Here is a 17808-nt window from a genome sequence, read left to right as displayed (position 1 = left end):
ATGGCAATCTTCTTTCCTTAGGAAAGCAGGCTACAGAATGAAAGATACGGCTCGTGGCTAAGCCTTCTCAACTGCGTTCGTCAACGAGCTGTGAAGGAAAGCGTGAGGGTGTGAGGGTGGGGGATGTGAGCGTCGGAGCGATGCGTGTGAAGGAAGAGGCCTGAGCCGTGGCGAATTCCCGGCTGCGCCGCCCGGGCCGCAGCGGAACCAGCGTGGCCGCGCGCGTTGCCGCCGTGGCGGCGGAGCCGCGTCCCGCCGGAAGCGCCGGGGCCGGGCCGGAGGCGGGGGGGCGGCGCCGGGCCCGCGGGGCGGGAGCAGGGGATGGAGAAGCTGCGGAGGCTGTGGAGGGGCCGCACGATGACCTTCGGGGTGCCCCTGCTGGTGAGCGGCGCGGCGGGGGCAGCGCGGGCCCGGACAGCGGCGGGCGGAGCTCTGCGGGCAGGCGGAGGCAGAGGCGTGTTCGCGGGTGGGCGCTCTCCGGTCCCACCTCGGCAGGAGCTGTGCGGGGCCGCGGGAGCCGTGTGCCTGCCCTGCCCGGAGCCCTTGGGAGCTCAAGGGATGCTGTTATAAAGCATACACCTAACGATATTCCTAACTGGCAGCTTAGGAAAATGCATTCTGCCGGTGGTTTGTTTTGTTTTGTTTTGTTTTTTTCTTTCTGTAAAGCACCACTTGTGTTTCTTGTCTTACTTTCTTTAGCTTTTCGATGGGTTTTAAACTGTAGTGGCACTGTTGGTGATAATTTGTACATCTAAATAAGTGGAAAGATTTTGAGTGAAATGAGTTGATGGGTTATAGGTAGCAGCTGTGCTCAAAGGGGTGAGTGAGGCATAACTTTTTAGAGTAGTCGAGGTTAGGAAAGATCAATAATGTCGAAAGAATAAAAGAAAATTATAAGACTCTCTTACACACTTTACATCTGTAGATAGTGCACATTAGATTGTACTTCCCTGTCCTAAATACCTGTGTTCATTAGGGGAAAAATAAAAAAACTCAGATGCACTTATGGATAAAAACTCAGGAAGGAAGACAAAAGCAGTATCAAAGCCAGCGTAGTTTCTGTTTGTGCAATTCATGTCTCATTATCCACATATACAATTGGTTTGCAAAAAGTAAGCAAATTTCAAAGTGGATAAATAAGGCAAAGGATAATTCCAACACATTTATAATGCTACTAGAGAAATCAGTGTCATCTTCCTCAACCATGCCTTGGAAAAATGGAGTGACCCAAAGAAGGACATTGACGCTTGTTAGTTAAAAAAGTTTAAGGCCATTGTTTTAAAGGGATATTACAGCGGTTCTAGAGTAAGGACTTTCATGGAAGTTATTCATGCAATTGAATACATTGAAGTATCTTTTCTCGAAATACTGATGAAGGCATTCTTAAGAAATGGAAACAGTTAAACCAAACAAACCAACAAAACAGTGTGATAATACCACAACTACACGAATCATTTGCATCAGCAGCTCCACTCCCTGCTGTTGCACACAAACTGTGCCTATAACACCTTTCTTAAAGTGATCAAGCACAGTGTTACAGCTCTTTAGATATCCTGCTGCGTGCATGTATACCTGAGAGGCTGTCCAGAACTGTGCTGCTTTCATGCTCAGACCAAATTTATTTTGGTTTTGGATTTTTCATGTAATTTTTTTTGTGTGCTCTGACAGTATTCTTCAGTTAATTAACATTGTGCTTAGATGTTAAAGGTTGAATATAGTTTTAGCTCACAGTGCTTTTATTTATGTAATTATTTGAGGCTTGCTCTTTTTCTTCCAAAAGCAGGGAAGACCAGACAGTTTAGTATTTTTCAGTTTAATTTTAACTCTGTGGAAGGCCTGAGGAAAATATTATGTGATTAAATAATAGATACTTAGAGGTGGTGACCTAGTGGAGGAAAAAAAATCACCACTGCTTTTAAATAATAAATATATCAGATTAACTGGTGTAGTAAGTGAGGAGATTCAACTGATACACAAGATTCTGATTTTGATAAAACTTTCTACATTATCTTCCTTGTGAGAATTGCATTTCAGAGAAGTATGGTAAAGATACACTTCTTATCATTTATGTTCTGAAAAGGATTAAAAAGATACTATAAAATGTAGTTACCACGTGCTTGTCGAATTAAAAGGTATCTTTGGAGGCAAGGTGGCTCCTGCAGCAATAATGTGGGCTGTAATATTGTGAAAAAACATAAATGTCATTACAAGACTGAGGAACTTGTCAAAAGTAGAGTAAAACATGAAACAGGACTCTTCCAGTGTACTCAGTCCTCAGCTGGAGTAATTTTTCAGCTCTGTGGTGCCATTCTGGAGATGATGAACTGTAAAGTTTAGAGGAAAGCAACATAAAAGATAAAGCCAACCTTCCACCTTTAAGGAATGCTTGAAGGAATTGACTTCGTTTATTTTAGAGAAGTCTGCAAAGCTCTGTATGTCATACACTGAGTGTGGTGGTTTCTCTTCATCACTTGGGAAAGTACCCCCAAAATAAATGATCACGTGTTAGGAAAATACTGCTCTTTTTTAGGAAAGAGCACTCTGATATGTAACTAGGGTTTTTAAGACGAGCTTGAACAATCATCTGGCAGCAGTGGCATAGGTTGTCTCAGTTCTGCTTCAGTGCTGGAGCCAGGACTTCAGCATCACGGGCCTTTTGGCCATCCCCAGTGTTTCTGCAGGATTTTCCATATAGGTCATAGCCGGAATTTTTAAGACTGGTTTCTTTGACTTTATACTGCATAATTGCATTCTCTTCCTGTTACGACAGAGCTCTTTCCTCCGGACACAATATTATATAGAGAAACACTCTATTATATTTCTTTCCAGGGTTTCATGTCTCCCTGCCTTAAAATTATTCTCCCTTGTGAATACTTCAGAATGTTTCTGTCTTGCTGCCCAAAGGCTTCCCACGGAGTAAGAAAAAGGAAAATTCATGCAATTGTCAGTTACCCAGCTGTCTATGGAACTCTGAAGGCATCTCTGAAGCTGAACAGATTGTGCTAAAAGATCAATTACAACAAAAATGACAGTGGATCTAGGTAAAGAATGAGAAGGAGCCTGCCTTTGCAGTCCTTTAAGTTCTGCTGGATTTGTTAATAATACTGAAACCAAAGGTTTCTGTTAGATTATTACATTTTGTATGTAATTTTTTTCTCACTAGACTGATGCGGGCCTATTCTTCAGTACTGCTGAACTTTTCATCAGTACCATATTTGCTTTTTGGCAGAAAAAGAAATCAAATGGCTTTCATATTTTGCCTTTTTATATTGCATATTTGAATGAAAAATCCCTGTGCCAAAATTGCTAAGGCTCCAAGGTTAAAGAGATCCTAATTCAAAGAAAGATGAATGTCTCATTACACACCCCCCTCCACCCCCTGCAAATATATCTTTACAATATTTATTACTTTTTAGTGTAAATTATCTTGATAGTTTTTTATTTGTTCATTTGGTCTTGGGCTGTTAAAATATTTCAGTGGAGAAGGAATTTTCTTCGTTGATCTTTGAACCTCACACTGACAGCAGTAAGTGTGTAAGTCAGTAAGATGTGTAAATCACAGTTTTCAGTCATACTTTCTCAGTAGCTAAAGGTGTTTCTTTGTGAGCACCAACGAAACTGCAGGGGGTAGCACTTAAACCTGCAGGAGACCTTGATTTGTGAAAATTCCTGTAACTTTGTAAACTTTGCAGATACAGTATCTCCGTGTAAGCATGCAGGAGACAGTGATGTAACCTGGTATGGATTGTCTCAACAGCTTGAGTGTGATCAAGTGAGTAGTCCCAAAGCGTTTCTGAAGATGGTAACATCTGTGGAGATGCTGGGATGAACTCCAGCAACCTTACAGGTTTATCTAAAAATTGCTGTTGCAGTAGAGGGCTTTAAGTTACCTCTGTGGTAACTTAAAAGTCTTTGTCACCTATATTGACATCTCTGTTTCCTATTTTGATTATGGGAACTCTTTCCTTATCACATGGAGCATAATGTACAAGTCTTCAGCATATGTGGCTCTATTATAAAAGGAGAGCTTCAGTCTCTGCTGCTTTGTATTCCACAACCAACTCTACCTGACCAAAAGGGATGTGTCTGTCAATGTCATATTGCTGCAGTGATGTTTCTGTAAGATCCTGAGAGAGCAAGGCTCCTTGGTCTTGCAGCTGGTGCATCCAGCATCAGACCTTCCTTATGGGACACTGAACATGTAAGGTCACTTCTCTGGTACACTTGGAATGTTTGAAGGCTGCTGGAAGTTTTTTTTCTGGCAGGTTTAAATAATGGCTCTATATCATTAAGGAAACAAGTTTGGATTTCAAAATTGCAAAGTAGTAACAAATGTAGAACACATGTAAAAAACCCCCGTATTGTTTCATATGCTCACACCACTTTCCAAGACTCGCCTCTGTGGTTGTGTTTCCATCTGATTCAAGGCAAGGATTTTTCTAACTCTTTAAGCTGCAAAATGGATGTATAGATGCAGTTCCAGTTCTGTCAGTATGTTACAGGGGAAAAATTATGTTCTGAGTATCTGAAGTGACATTATAGCAGAAAGAAAATAGAGTTTATGGTTCGTTTGATGATTTTTATTGCACTCCTAATGTAAGTATATTGCGCTGTGTATCTAGTAATGCAGGTTTTCAGATTTACACTATATTGCAACATTCTCCATATCTACTGCTCTAGATTTTGACTTCCTTTCATTTTTCTGGAGTTTTGTGGGTTTTTTCCCCCCTCATCCTGTAATGACTGCTTTTACACGTACTTTGCTTCTCCTGAGTCTTGTCTTTGGTGTTTTACATGGCATGCCTAGTGTTGCCAAAGGAGAAGGTACAAGTAGCTTGGAGTAGTGCAAGATTTTTCTATTAATAAATACGCTCCTAAAATCTATTTCCACCAGTGATCATTACCACAGGCTGTACGACAATGCCATCTACGCTGCTGCCTTGAACAGTGCAAGTTTACTTTGATAAACATTTCATCAGGGGGCACCAAGAATGTGTGTCATGTACAGGACAAGAAAAAAGGTCAGATTAGAACAAGGCCCTAACAATGCTGCAGCAATGTGGTCAGTGCTTCCAGGCACCATTAGAGAAGGTCAGTGGCATCTCAGGCTCTCATTAATGAGCCAGTTGTTTTGACAAACAAAACCAAAACAACTTTTCCAGACATCAGGACATGAAATTACATGTCCATGGCTTAGTTTTGTTCACCGGTGTGAAGTCAGGGTCACCTGGGAGCAAGGACTGATGCCCAGAAATGTTTTGCAGATATATAAAATGATATTTTGTTATCCTGTGAGTTACTTAAAGTGAAAGTTTACAGGATTAATGGGTTAAATTTTCATAGATTTCTTTAAATTCAACATTTCTAGTTCATTTCATAAAAAACTGCTGAATTTGGAGTCCTGGGGTATGCTAAATACAAGGCACGCTTTTCCCCACAGATTCTGGAGGACCTGCCTGTAAAAAAAGGCTATGAACACTGGAAATATGGAAAATTTTTCTTGGGAGTAATCACGATTCTGAGATCTTATTGTTGCTATCAGTGTCTATGAGTAGAAACTGTTATTATATTATCTTCTGATACTGTTTGAAGAAGGATTACTGCAATCAGCATTTTTCACTTTTAGATATGTCAGTGTTATTGCTAACGTCTTTCACATTATTGCCTTGAACAATTCATAATACTGAATTGCAGGACTTTTATTAGTATCTATTACTTCATGTAACTTTACAATAAAATTTGACATATGCAGAACAGTTGATTTAGATGTTAATACATTTTTGAGAGATGAATAGAAGTTAACTTTCACCCATGAGAAGATAATTCTGACTTCTAATATTTGTAGATAAACTGTGATTGCCTGTAAAAGTCACAAGTATTACATTTGCAGCCTAGAAGAGCAATAAATACAAAACTGTTTTTAGAATTTAAAAGTTGTTGCTCCCAATCAGTGAATAACAGAGTGCTGTTTTTATGCTTCAGTAGCCTGTATTATACATGTTGGGTCCCTAGGCCTATGATGAGATACGTCTTTGGCTCCTGCTGTGCTTCTGCTCTGCATCTCCTGTTCATCTGTGTGTGTTTGAATCCACAGTGTGGAGCTGTTCCAGACAAAACCACCCCTGGAACTGCTTGTGCTGGTGTGGAAGCCAGAGTGTTCAGGCTGAATGGGCTTCTGTGGACTCCAGTTTGTGCAGTCTGAATTAGCTGACTTCCATCTTTCAGTTGACTGTTAGGTCTTAAAACTTCTGAGTTTTCCTTTCGAATCAATGCCTTAAATTTTTTGTTCTTAATCTTCGAGAACAGTTTTCCAGATACGCGAGACAAAGAAATAGGCACTCTTTAATATTTCAGATTTCCCCTCTGTTTCATTTCAACACATAAAGAGTGTATTTGCATTGTTTAATGCTGTTAGAATGGACTAATCTGGCACTTGGGGGAACTGAGGTTCTCTGTGGAGCCTCAGAACAGAAAGATAAGTACAAACTTGCCTGTTTTCACTCTGTGTGTTTAGTCCTGCTCTAGGCCTCCAACTTCTTCAAGGGATTGTGATGGTAAAAGTGTAAGATTCATGTTTATTCTACAGAACATTTAATCTTCATTCCCTGTCCAGGATTAGCAAGAGGGAAATAACACTTATTGTGGTTTCTTTTTATGTTCTTTCATGCAGGTTTCAGTTTATTGCAGTTTTGAGCAATAAACACATCAGAAGGACACCAGCTTGCCACAAGATGTAAACACTTTCTCATTGTAGTTTACCTTGGATAGATTTGAATCTGTGAGTAGTGGAAATTATAATTTTAATAAGGAATTGCAATTTTGGTTTTTAGAAGCTTATGGAGAAAATGATGGTGGTGTTCAGAAACTGCAGCTTAACCACCGTAGCAGACTTGGATTTTGAAGAGCTGCAGCTGCAGAGTGAAATTCCCTTGCTGTCTGACCAGCCCAAGCAATGTGTGTAATGCAAAATGACAATGCTGTGGCTGAAAATGCCCTTTTTTGCTCATGCTCACATTGAGGAACATATGGTTTTCTATCTCTTCTGTATTATTCTTAGATTGGTTTCTGTTACATGCATTTTCTTTGGTTTAAAACCTATCATGAACTGGACATTTTAACAAACAAAGGTTTTGTTTTCTCATAGACATTGAATAGTAAGATTGAAAGGTTATGGACAGGATTTTTTTTTGTTCTCTGGCCTGTAGCCATTCATATTTGCAATCTTTAAAATCATTGCTTTGAACATGCTCTTACACTGAACCAATTAACCTGATACCTTGGGCCAAGTTTAATATTCTGCACGTGTTCTACATGCTGTGCAAACTACACTCTGCTTTATCAGTCAGTTACAATTGGCTCCAGTTTATACCAGCTGCTCTTCCTGAATGCCAGCATGGTATCCATGTGGTCATCTACTGCTATATGTCATCCATTTTTGAATGTAATGCAGTTCAGCCTTCTACAATGTGTGATTCTAGCATATTCATTAAGTCAGACCATTTGCTTCCTTGATGTGCCTTTGAATGAAATAACTCCTGGTGGATGCATGGGTTTGGTTTCTGTTTTCCCCCAAAGGAGACCTCTGGTGCAAACTGAGTTATTTCCATTTTTTGCAGACAAGAAGTAAAGGTAGGCTCTCTTTTGCTTCCATTGAAGGTGAAGAGAGGATTTAGTAAGTTTCTGAGAAGACTTTGCGCTGTTTTTCTCTCTTCTCCACAGTTTAGCGTTAGAGCCAAGTGCAGGAATGGCTGTAGGAAATAAACTTCTCAGAGTTAGAGCTGGCAGAGGGGGGCGCTTCAGGTTAAGATGACTTGCTTGGTCTTTTCTGGGACTGGCAATTTGCCCTGCTACTTTTATTTAGAGAAAAGAAAAGAGATTTCAGTCTTCTGGACTGCCAAATTGCCATCTTTCACCAGTCGTGCACTGCACATCTGACAGTTTTTTAAAAAAGAAACCCCAAAACTCTCTTTGCTGTGATCACTGCAAACTGAACTAAAATAATTCACTACTGCTCTAGTTTTGAAGCTCATGATGAATAGCTGGAGAGTTCTGCAGCAGCAGTCTTGAAGAAGAGGTTAGAAAATTACCATGTTCCTTCTTTGTATATGTATCATAACATCATCTACCACCACATGATCTGTGTTGCCAGCACTAAACATTGTGATTTGGTTAATTTAGGGATTTGTGGCTTTGTAATAATCTCTTTCACAACTGCTACTGTAGTAGGAATGGCTTTCTCTAACAACAGGGATGCCTTATAATATGGCAAATTGCTGGTGCTGCCAGAGAAACAGTTCTTATTCTTTTGTTAACCCAATGAAGTGAAGTTGGCCGCTTTAGATTATGCGGGAAGCTAAAAAAGGGATCTGCTGCAAGTTCTGCTGTTACGAGCACTCAGTGACCACCCACTCTGGTTGGTGACAAATACAAGTATTTCCCATCCTAAGATGCAGTTCAAGGGATCAGTCTGATGCCATCTATAACTGATTGCATAACATACTTCCCAATGGAGATGTGAACAAATAGAATTTTAAAAATAATGTTATTAAAGAGAATTTTATGTCATTTTTTTACATAAAATGTTTATTGAGGTTGCTGAGTGTATGTGACAGATGGTGCTCTTATGTCACATCCTATCTTTCATTTTGTTTTGGAACATGCAAGTCTTCCATGCATGCATAATTGCATTACAACATTGTAGGGATTTTTTTGTGTACTCACTGAAATATAAAGGAATAATCCAATGTGGGATCTTTAATGGGGGTTGTGCTAGCAGTGCTGTTAAGCTGTTTGCTTTGGTGTTAAGTGCTGGCTAACTAGTATGGTTAATGATTTTTGCCTCCGTAAGTTAAACTTCTGGTGTAAAGGAAGAAATGAGAAGTTACTATCATTTCATCAATCTGCTGAGAGCATTCAAGTAACTAGATAGATGATGTTCACTACATAATGTTTTTTTCTCTGCATTGTGAAGCAAATAAGATGAATAGTTCTCTCACAATAAAAGAATGCAGGTATATATGAACTTTCCAGCTTGAGTATCCTTCAAATGCCAGTGCCTTAATATTCTATCATGTACATTAAGTATCTGTATGATTCTAAAATTGTAATGAAAAAAAAAATTTTAATTTTTAGTATATGTGACATTACTTTTCCCCCTTCAGTTAACAGGAGAGTGAACTTGATCCTGACTTCATTAGAATGTTGCCAACCTAACTTATATTTATTTGGCATCCTAAATAACTTCTACTGTCTCTTTATGCCTAGACTAGTGGATGGAACATACTGGACTTCACTGTTGCTTTTGGGTTACACTGGACAAATTTGTCCATTGTAGTGCTTTTTTAACTGAAGAGCATTTTGCAAGGAGTGTAGAGATTATCTCTGTTTTACAGCTTTGGGAACTAGAAAAGTATGTGAGACATACAGACTGTGCAAAGCCAACAAGCCGATAATGGTGCTGGAAATTTTGAGTCTTACCCTGCTGCTAATTATTTTGACTGGTGACTCTTGCTGGTTCACTGTTGTCTGTAAATACAGCTAACTGAAATTAAGGTAGTGAGAACATCTTCCCTCGTAATGCAGCAGAAGACAAAGGAAACAGTTAAAGCCAAGACTAGTATTTCTACTCAATGCACTGTCAGTCACGGAGTCCTGTGCTACCTTTAATGGTATTATAGTTGCATAAATTCATTTATACCTTCTTTTATTGGCTTTTGAACACAGTTTTCAAAAAGGTAATTGACTGAATAGCTGTCCATTGCTGCTCTGGCTTGTGTAGATGAATGCAATTCATGCTCAGGGCTGTCAGCTGACTATATTGACGTGCTGTTGGTTGATTAAATAAGTGCTGAATATGACTGATTCTGGTCTGGTTTTGAAATGAATTCAGACATCATGTTTTGTTCTTTAGAACATTGGTAAAGTGGACTTGTAAACATATTATTTGTATTCTTTGTGTGTATTCTGTACTTCGCAAAATTATTTAATCTTAGTCCTAACCTTCCAGCATTACACTGTGTAATATTTCAGCAGCATTTGTACTTTCTTACAGCATCAATGTGCTTTGTCTCTGATGGAGCTTAACTGATGTTTCATGGTAAGATAAGTCAGCCATTTCAGTATTGTAAATGTAAAGGCAACTGTACTGGTAATGCCTGCTAAGCCAAATGTGCCAGTTTGCCAGGCTTGTTATGCTGCTCCTGCTGTATGAAGAGCAAAAGTACATCACAAACCAAGTGGGTTTTTTCCCCTTGGTAGTACCAAGGTATTGTGAGTAAAACTGCAGCGTCAGGCCAAAACCTGAATTCCAAAACAGGAAATGAGAGGGGTGTGTGTGTATCAACTTCTTTACTGTGTGTAGCTGCAAATGTAAAGTGCACCGTGTCATGGATGGTTACTGTCAAACATGTGATAGGATGTGATAAGACAAAATTAGTAGCACGTGACTTAATTCATGCAACAACCTTCAACTTGATTTTCCTTTGTTGCAGTGCACATTACAGAGTTTTAAAGCTAAAGAATGTACAATTTCTTTTTCAGCTTGCAGCATGACTTTGTAAGCCAAAGTCTTCCAGTTGTTCATATTGCATCTCATAACAGGATATACTCCATGCAAGTTGATTGTTGGGCAAATTAATTTTTAATTGATGTCACAAGTAATTGCTGCTTTCTGCCTGGTTTAACAACTGAACTGTTTCTAGTGCAGTTGCTTTTGCCCTGCCGTAGATATTCTTTGACAACATACTAATATGAAAAAAAGGCAATAAACTCTGGTTTGTAACATCCATAAACTTGTCTATCGCATCTCAGATTTCTGTTTATTAGGACTTAAAGTTTAGTAACACAGTGGCTGTTAATTAACATAATACTTGTTAGGAATTAAAGAAGATCAGCTAATGAAAATTAATGCTGAGGCATCAACCATGTTAAAATTCAATTACAGTCTGATCGTTGAGATTTTCAGCATTATGTGCTACCATATCTTCATCTGAAAAATCTTCTGATTTGATTGAATAAATCTTGACTAATGTTCAGGTTCTTTTTAACCATTTTGAACACTTTATGTTCTGCTTTCTGTTATTTTTTCTTACCAAAATAATGATACAAGGAAGACTTTTCTTTCCTCTTTTTTTTTCTACTGAGTATTTTGATGATTCAATATCTGCATTAATCCCTTGAAATGGTTATGGCACAAGTATGAGGCCATCCAGTTTTTGGTCATTCATATTTCTAGTCGCTGGACTTGGTACCATATGATGATTTTCTGATTGGCTTTCTGAAATCAGTGATATGTGGCCTTGCAACTGGGTGTTCATATTGCAAAATTTGTGTCTATTTGTTTCTAATTATCAGCTAGATTTTAAGGCTTATTGAAAGGGCCAGAAAGAGGCTCTGGAACTTTTAACTCCTGGCTATTAGTGAAGGGTTTCTTCTTCTTTGGACAGAGTACTTCAGTTCTGGGGTACCAGTCTGTACCTTACCACCATCTAAGTGTGTGTGGAGAGAGTGTTCACATGGTTGTGAGTAGTTTTACCTGCCTGGTGGGAAATTATGCAGTCCTGCAACTTTGAGAATGAATAACTGTAGAAGGCGGGGTTTTGTTTCTAATTTCTAATTCTTTGTGGCCACAGTGACATGAACTTCTACTTTTTGGAAAGAACACACAGTTTGACTACCTGTGCAGCATAATTATAACAATTCTTGGACACAGGCCATTGCTGCAAACCTAATATGTAGTAAGAACTCAGCCAGCAGTGTGTAGAAAACAGCAGTTCAGCAACAGCCTGTAATGAAGGGCTGTAAAAGCAAAGTTGTATGATGAAAGAGGGTGGTGGTGGTGGGTTTTGTTTGGGTTGGTTTTTTTTTTTACCTTCACTCAGGTCCTTAGAGCTTCCTCATGCTTCCACCTTCCTTAGATGTGCGTCTCTAGATGTGACGCTTTTTGGCGTCCTGTGCATCTGCATTAACAGAGAACAGCAGACACTCTGTCAGGTCAGAGCAGTAGCAAGGGACCTGACTTACACAAAGTAGCTAGATTTCTAAGCTAATTTTCAAGTATCTTTTTTTAAACAATACTTGATCTTTGGATAGTCTGTCCATTTCTAATGGTAAAAATACATACACAGTTTTGTGATATCAGTCTGTTATAAGAAAGAATAATATAATGATTTCTTATGTGGATATGAAGCCCCCCCATTTCTCCATTTATAATTCTTGAGCTTCACAGGCATAGAGGAAATTGCAGGATAACTATGGAGTAATAAAAGGGTAGGTGTGCTGGATATAATTTCTTAGCCTGGGTGATAATATATTATTGAACTATAGCTACACTCACCGTCTGTTCAGAAGCTTAATTAGATCTGTTACCCACAGACATCAGAGTAAGTCAGTGTGGCATTGTTACTTCCCCATAGAGTTTGAAAATTTATGAGAATAAAACCTGTGGCAGTGAGGTAAAGGTTCTTTTCTGTCATTATGTCAGGAAACCACATGGGGAGGGAAAAGAAGGGGTAAGAGGAGAGGAGAGGAAGTCCCTAGAAAGTCTGAGTCATGTAGCAGCTGTCTTTGTGTGAAGGAGGAAATGTGTGAAATCCAGGCCCAGAGAGTGGAAGAAAGCACCCATACTTATCTTCCAGTGTATTATTTTCTTCAGCTCCTGGTGTTTCTGTTGGAAAAATAGTAGAGTCCCTCGGTAAATGAATTGGGTCAGTATGCACAGTATTTATTGTAGGTGTGCAAAGCATTCTTTTCCCTAACACATCTGTTTTCATTTTGTTTTCAGCTCTATCTCATTGGAGGATCTTTTGGACTCCGTGAATTTGCTCAGATAAGATATGATGTTCACAAACTACATGGCAAGGTAGTTTAAATGGTTTTCTTTGCTTTTCATTTCATTATGCCTACATGCTGCTTTCTAAAGAATTGATAGGACAAGCAAACTTGGTGTAGGGGATTTGCCTTTCACTGCTTGGCCCTGAGCTACAGCTGAGTCTCATAGGCAGTAGGCAGAGTAGGTAACAATAAAGGGGCTGACATGATGATGAATCCTTTTACCATCCGTGAAAAAATCAACATAAATAATAGAAACATTTTGTTCCTTTGGTTGATTGTAAGTGGCAATTCTGAATCCTGAGAAAGAAGTGTAGCACATCTAGAAGGAGATTACTACAAGGGTAGTGTGTCCAATTTAGACTAAGAAAACTGGTATTTTAAAAGGTTTGGTTTTCAAACAATATCTGGCAGTGAGTATATAATGTTAGATGGTTTGTGGGGCTCAGCTTTGCATTGACTGAGACAAGCAGATACCTTTGACATTGTGCTACATCCTGTTCTTTAAGCCTTGTGAAAGAAACAGGAGCTAGTCTCTACCCCTTGTGTCAGAATATACTGTATGTAAGAAGCTTTTCTTTAAATGACCTGAAACCTTCTGTCCGAGGGAAATAACATGTTTGCTAGTGCTACTTACACCTCCAAGTGTAGCACTTATTCCAAATTGCATATGAAATGATCTGAAGGGAGCGTGTCAGTTCAGCAGAAAGTAATGTTGGCTTGCTTTCCCTAGTTTGGTAATATGCAGCTCTGCTATTGCAATGCAGAGAGACTTTCTGGTCTCAGAGCTGCTGACTTGCAGATTGCACAAAGCTTTTTTAAAGACCACTTTATATACAAGAAAAATACTGTGCAGGACTCTGGGTGTTGTGGCTTTCTACTGTGGTAAAATCTTTGAGATCCTGAGCTGTTGAGTTTGGAGACCCCCTTGTTTTGTCTTAGACACTTGTGGACCATGTAAATTACTTTAATCATTCTTCATTGTTCTCTGTGTTGCACACCTGGCTATGGCCTTCCATGCATCATGTGGCCACTCCTGCTCAGAAGTGTGTATGACAGAACCTGTGGACCAGGGAGAGTAATCTTACAATTTTTTTCTCCAGTGCTGTCTTCTGGGTAGCTTTTTTCTATCGTTTCTAGTCTTTTAGGACCACTTGGAGCCTTTTAAGTTTTTCTCCAACCAGATGGGGATCACAACAGGGGCAAGAATTTGCTTGCTGTGTTTCTGTTAGTTCTTTGGTCAGATTCATACTCAGTGTATTGCATTTGACCCCCATGATCTGCACTGTGACCGCAATCCAGGGAAAAACAGTGTTAATGGTTATACTAATTCAGATCTATGAGGCTCTTTGTCCCAGCATTTATAATCAAGGGAAGCATCACTGAACTAGTCAGTAGTACACGAGAGCTGTGAGTGGAAGCTACTTCACTGTGGAGTTCTTAAACTCTGGAAAGCTGAAAGAGAACTTCGGAGTTATGCTCTAACCAGTATTACTTAAGTCTGCAGCATCTCTTTTATGTTTTCTTTTTCTTTTCCTTGTGATTTTATTCAGAAGTAGATGACATTTAAGTGAAGAACAGTGCAGTATTGTCTCAAAACTAGCAACACCAACTTTGGGCTTGTTTGTAGACGGGGAAATTAAAGCAATGTGTTCCATTCATTTCTGTTTCTATGTCCATAAAAATAAAGTTGAAAGCCATTCTAATTCACTAAATAAGACAGTCAAGGAGACTAGAATGTATTTTAATGGATAAACAAATCTCGTTTAAAATGTACATGAAACTCAGGAAAAGAAAATTAATATAAGGAATTTAAAAGTGCTGTTAAAACCCTGATGCTTTTCTCATATAACATAGTTTGACTATCGTAAATCCTTATCAGAACAGGGACAGATGGACTAGTGCTCTTTTGGGGGGGTTGGACAGTTACATACAAAATGCAATGTGCAATAAAAGAAATAAGATAATTTTTTTTGCTACAGCTGCTCCTTCAGAATAATGAGAATATTTAATTAAATAACAATTTTAATACAAGGAGCTCAAAAGGCTTTCACAGAATTTAAATGAATTAAGCTTCATAGTCCTACTGTCAGAAAAGGTAGGATTATTTTTTACATTTTACTGCTGAAAAAATGGAGGTTGCACAAATTTAACCTATCTTAAAGCAGGCTAGGATTCATAACACCTGAGTGCCTATCTTTTTTGATTATACTTTAAGGATGTGCAAACTCTAGTATGTCGCCTTTTGTAAGCATGATTCCTGAATTTGTTTTCTTGCCAACTCAACTGCTAAAAAGACAGAACTTAATCCTTTTGTGGTAAATCCTCTAATACATTTCAGGTGCCAAACCATGATCCTTTGCATTCAAAAGTACCTGTTCTTTTCCTTTTTCACTCTTAATTTCACACTGTGCTTAGAGGGAAACCACATTAACTGCTCAGTGAACAGTGGTATTCAAAGGCAGCACTACAGTAGAACTGCAGCTATGTAGTCTGTGTTTCAGTGACTGAGGGGCTAGCTGCCACTTTGGATTCTTGTGGCTTAATGAAAAAAGCTGCATTAGTAATAATGACTATGTTATTGATGTCAAACTGAGTTTTGAAGAACATTCCCTGATAAAGGAATTAAAATTCAAGAGAAAATGGTGGTTTGGACCTTTGAGGGAGTATGATTTGGTTGCGATGCGTTGGGCTGGGGCTAGCGTTAGGGTTGGGAGAGGGAGCCTAGAGCTGTAGATGGAGTGGGGCTGAGAAGGGGCTGCAAAAGGATTGTGTCCTCTTGTTCATTTGGGCTGTGTCTTGGGATCTAGGACTGCAGCTCAGCCAGTGCATAGGACAGAGAGCGACAGAGCCTAGAGCTGCAGCTGAAGAGGGGCTATTAGTATCTAAAGAGCAGGTATTTCATCCATTTAGAATAACATCTTTGGGTATCAGGGCCTCAGATGTGCCCATCTCTTGCAAAAGCAAAAAAACATTTTGGCTACACTTTGATCTTCTCAGGATACCTAGATCAGTCATATTCCCTCAGCACAATGAATGTCCTGCATTTAAAGGAAGCTTGCTCTGAGGCTCTGGCTGATGTAATGCCTGTTTATGCTAGTCAGAATTCTCCTGAAATTAATCAAGGATTTCTCCATTATCTGTTCTTGCCAAAATGTCCATTAATGGAGAAATCATTAGGTTAAGTAATTGTTCACTTTCTGGGAAGAATTTATGCAGATCAAAATTGGTTACAGAAAACCAGGTATGCTTATGGGAAAACAAGGTGGAATTAACAAAGAAATTAGTAGGTTTGTATAGGCATTGTTCCAGATGCCTTTATTCATAAATGGAAGACTAGGCCCTTTCTTTGTCTTCCCCTGTATGTAATTGGCGATGCTTATTTATAGTTTTTTAAAGAAAATTTTATTTCTTTTAAATATACAGAAAATGGTTTTTTCAACTATACAACAATCATTTTTATTTGCTGTGTACTCATTGTTGTCATTCCAGGTGTTGTAGAGGCTTGCTGATTCAGATTTAGTTTTGGATATAAGAATCTTGGAACATGGGGTGTAGTCTGTACTGTTGGCTAAGTAGAGAATTGAAGGGAAGCGACATATTAACTACCTGGAAAAGTTTATGCTTTCCCCCCATCAGCAAACCTTTTAGAGTAAGAGAGTTTTTAAGCTCCAAAATGACTCTATTGAAGTATCATTGCAAGGCAGGTTCTCAGACTTTCGGGATGGGAGAGGACTGGGTGAGTTCCTCCAGGGTAATGTGTAGCAGAAGCACTTCTAAGAAAGCTGAAATCTCTATACGATTTTGTTAGGAAACAAAACATAAATTAGCATTTGAAGTCTGCAGATATTTCCTGCTGTGGGTTATGTACGATAGTGTTACATACTTCTCTCTTTACAAACTATGAAGATCCTGTTCACTTTTCCTTTGTCCTGTGCGAAGTGAGCATACCCCAAAAGTAGAATGCTAAGAAATAATACTAATGTTTTCTGTCTTAATGAGGTAGAAAGTAGAGGCAGTAAAGAGCCAAAATGACAGAATTTCAATTTCTCCTCCGTGAGTTTTACCCTCGAATCAGTTGTGCATTTAAATATGTATGACTGTTGCATCGCATTCCAGGAGTTAAAATCCAGATGAAAATGAAAGTTCCTGACCTGTTCTTTCACCATTCTCTATGAGCAATAACACTGTAAACCCAGAAAGAGTATTAAAGGAGTGGTGGTGGTGGTTGGAAGCATACTCAGTAAGCACACTAGGAGTGTAAAGCCTGCTTTATGCAGACTGAAGATTGCCTTTAAAATTTCTTAGCTAGTGTTTTTGGCCAGCTGACTGGCATGTAGTTACCCATAAGGCATTGCTTATTGACACATGTAGAGTGTTAGTGTTGCCATTGTTAATCTTCATTTATTGTACATTTGCTTTGTCTTAAGGTCCTAATTCAGGAAATTATGTAACTGTGAGTAGCTCAGCTTTCATTTTGTGATCCTGGACCTTGAATTGGGAAAAAGAGCACATGTGGTGTGCAAATTATTCTGGAAACCTTGCTGTCCTTTGAAAAGCGAAAGAATGAGGAGTGGAAGAGAAAAGAAGGTTAACATGGTCACTTACGGCACTCTGACTTTTCTGGTTTACAGCAGTTCTCATACTGGGGCTTGACAGTGATGTAAATGCATTAACTGTGTGGTTGGTTATACTCGGTATTATGGGTTTAGAATATTGCTGGTTGGTCCCTAGTGCTGTTCTTTAACATTGTGTCTTTAATCTCATGAGTGGGTGCCAGGTGACCCACAGCAGCAGGTGATTTAAGTAACACCCACTGATCTCACTGGAAGTTTTGTATCCGTCTTGTTCAGGTTCTTTCTTCAGTTACCTCCCGTACCACAGAGCTCCTCTCTGCCTATCTCACTCTCTTAGTCTGTGGAATATAGGTAATTAATGCTGCTCTACTTTACATAGGAAATAGGAAAGTTAATTAATTCA

The 17808-nt window shown here is 39.1% G+C and overlaps 1 protein-coding gene across 2 annotated transcripts in view; it reads left to right on the top strand.

The window, feature by feature from the left end:
- Positions 1-276: 276 nt before the first annotated feature.
- The window catches only part of LOC125328026 (cytochrome c oxidase assembly protein COX16 homolog, mitochondrial), a 45184-nt gene continuing 27652 nt past the window's right edge, over positions 277-17808 (top strand). The window contains exons 1-4 of one of the 2 annotated variants that reach the window (XM_048308204.1): positions 295-381; positions 6671-6778; positions 10052-10096; positions 12782-12859. In XM_048308204.1, the coding sequence (XP_048164161.1) occupies positions 10094-10096; positions 12782-12859 (81 nt within the window). In that variant the 5' untranslated portion in view covers positions 295-381; positions 6671-6778; positions 10052-10093. Of the gene's footprint in view, positions 382-6670; positions 6779-10051; positions 10097-12781; positions 12860-17808 lie in introns of both variants that reach the window. The other variant, XM_048308203.1, reaches the window with a different exon arrangement.

This window comes from Corvus hawaiiensis, chromosome 6, assembly GCF_020740725.1.
Source record: "Corvus hawaiiensis isolate bCorHaw1 chromosome 6, bCorHaw1.pri.cur, whole genome shotgun sequence".
Taxonomy (NCBI): Eukaryota; Metazoa; Chordata; class Aves; order Passeriformes; family Corvidae; genus Corvus; species Corvus hawaiiensis.
Note: the sequence above shows the minus strand (reverse complement) of the source record. Positions and strands in the feature narration are given on the sequence as shown.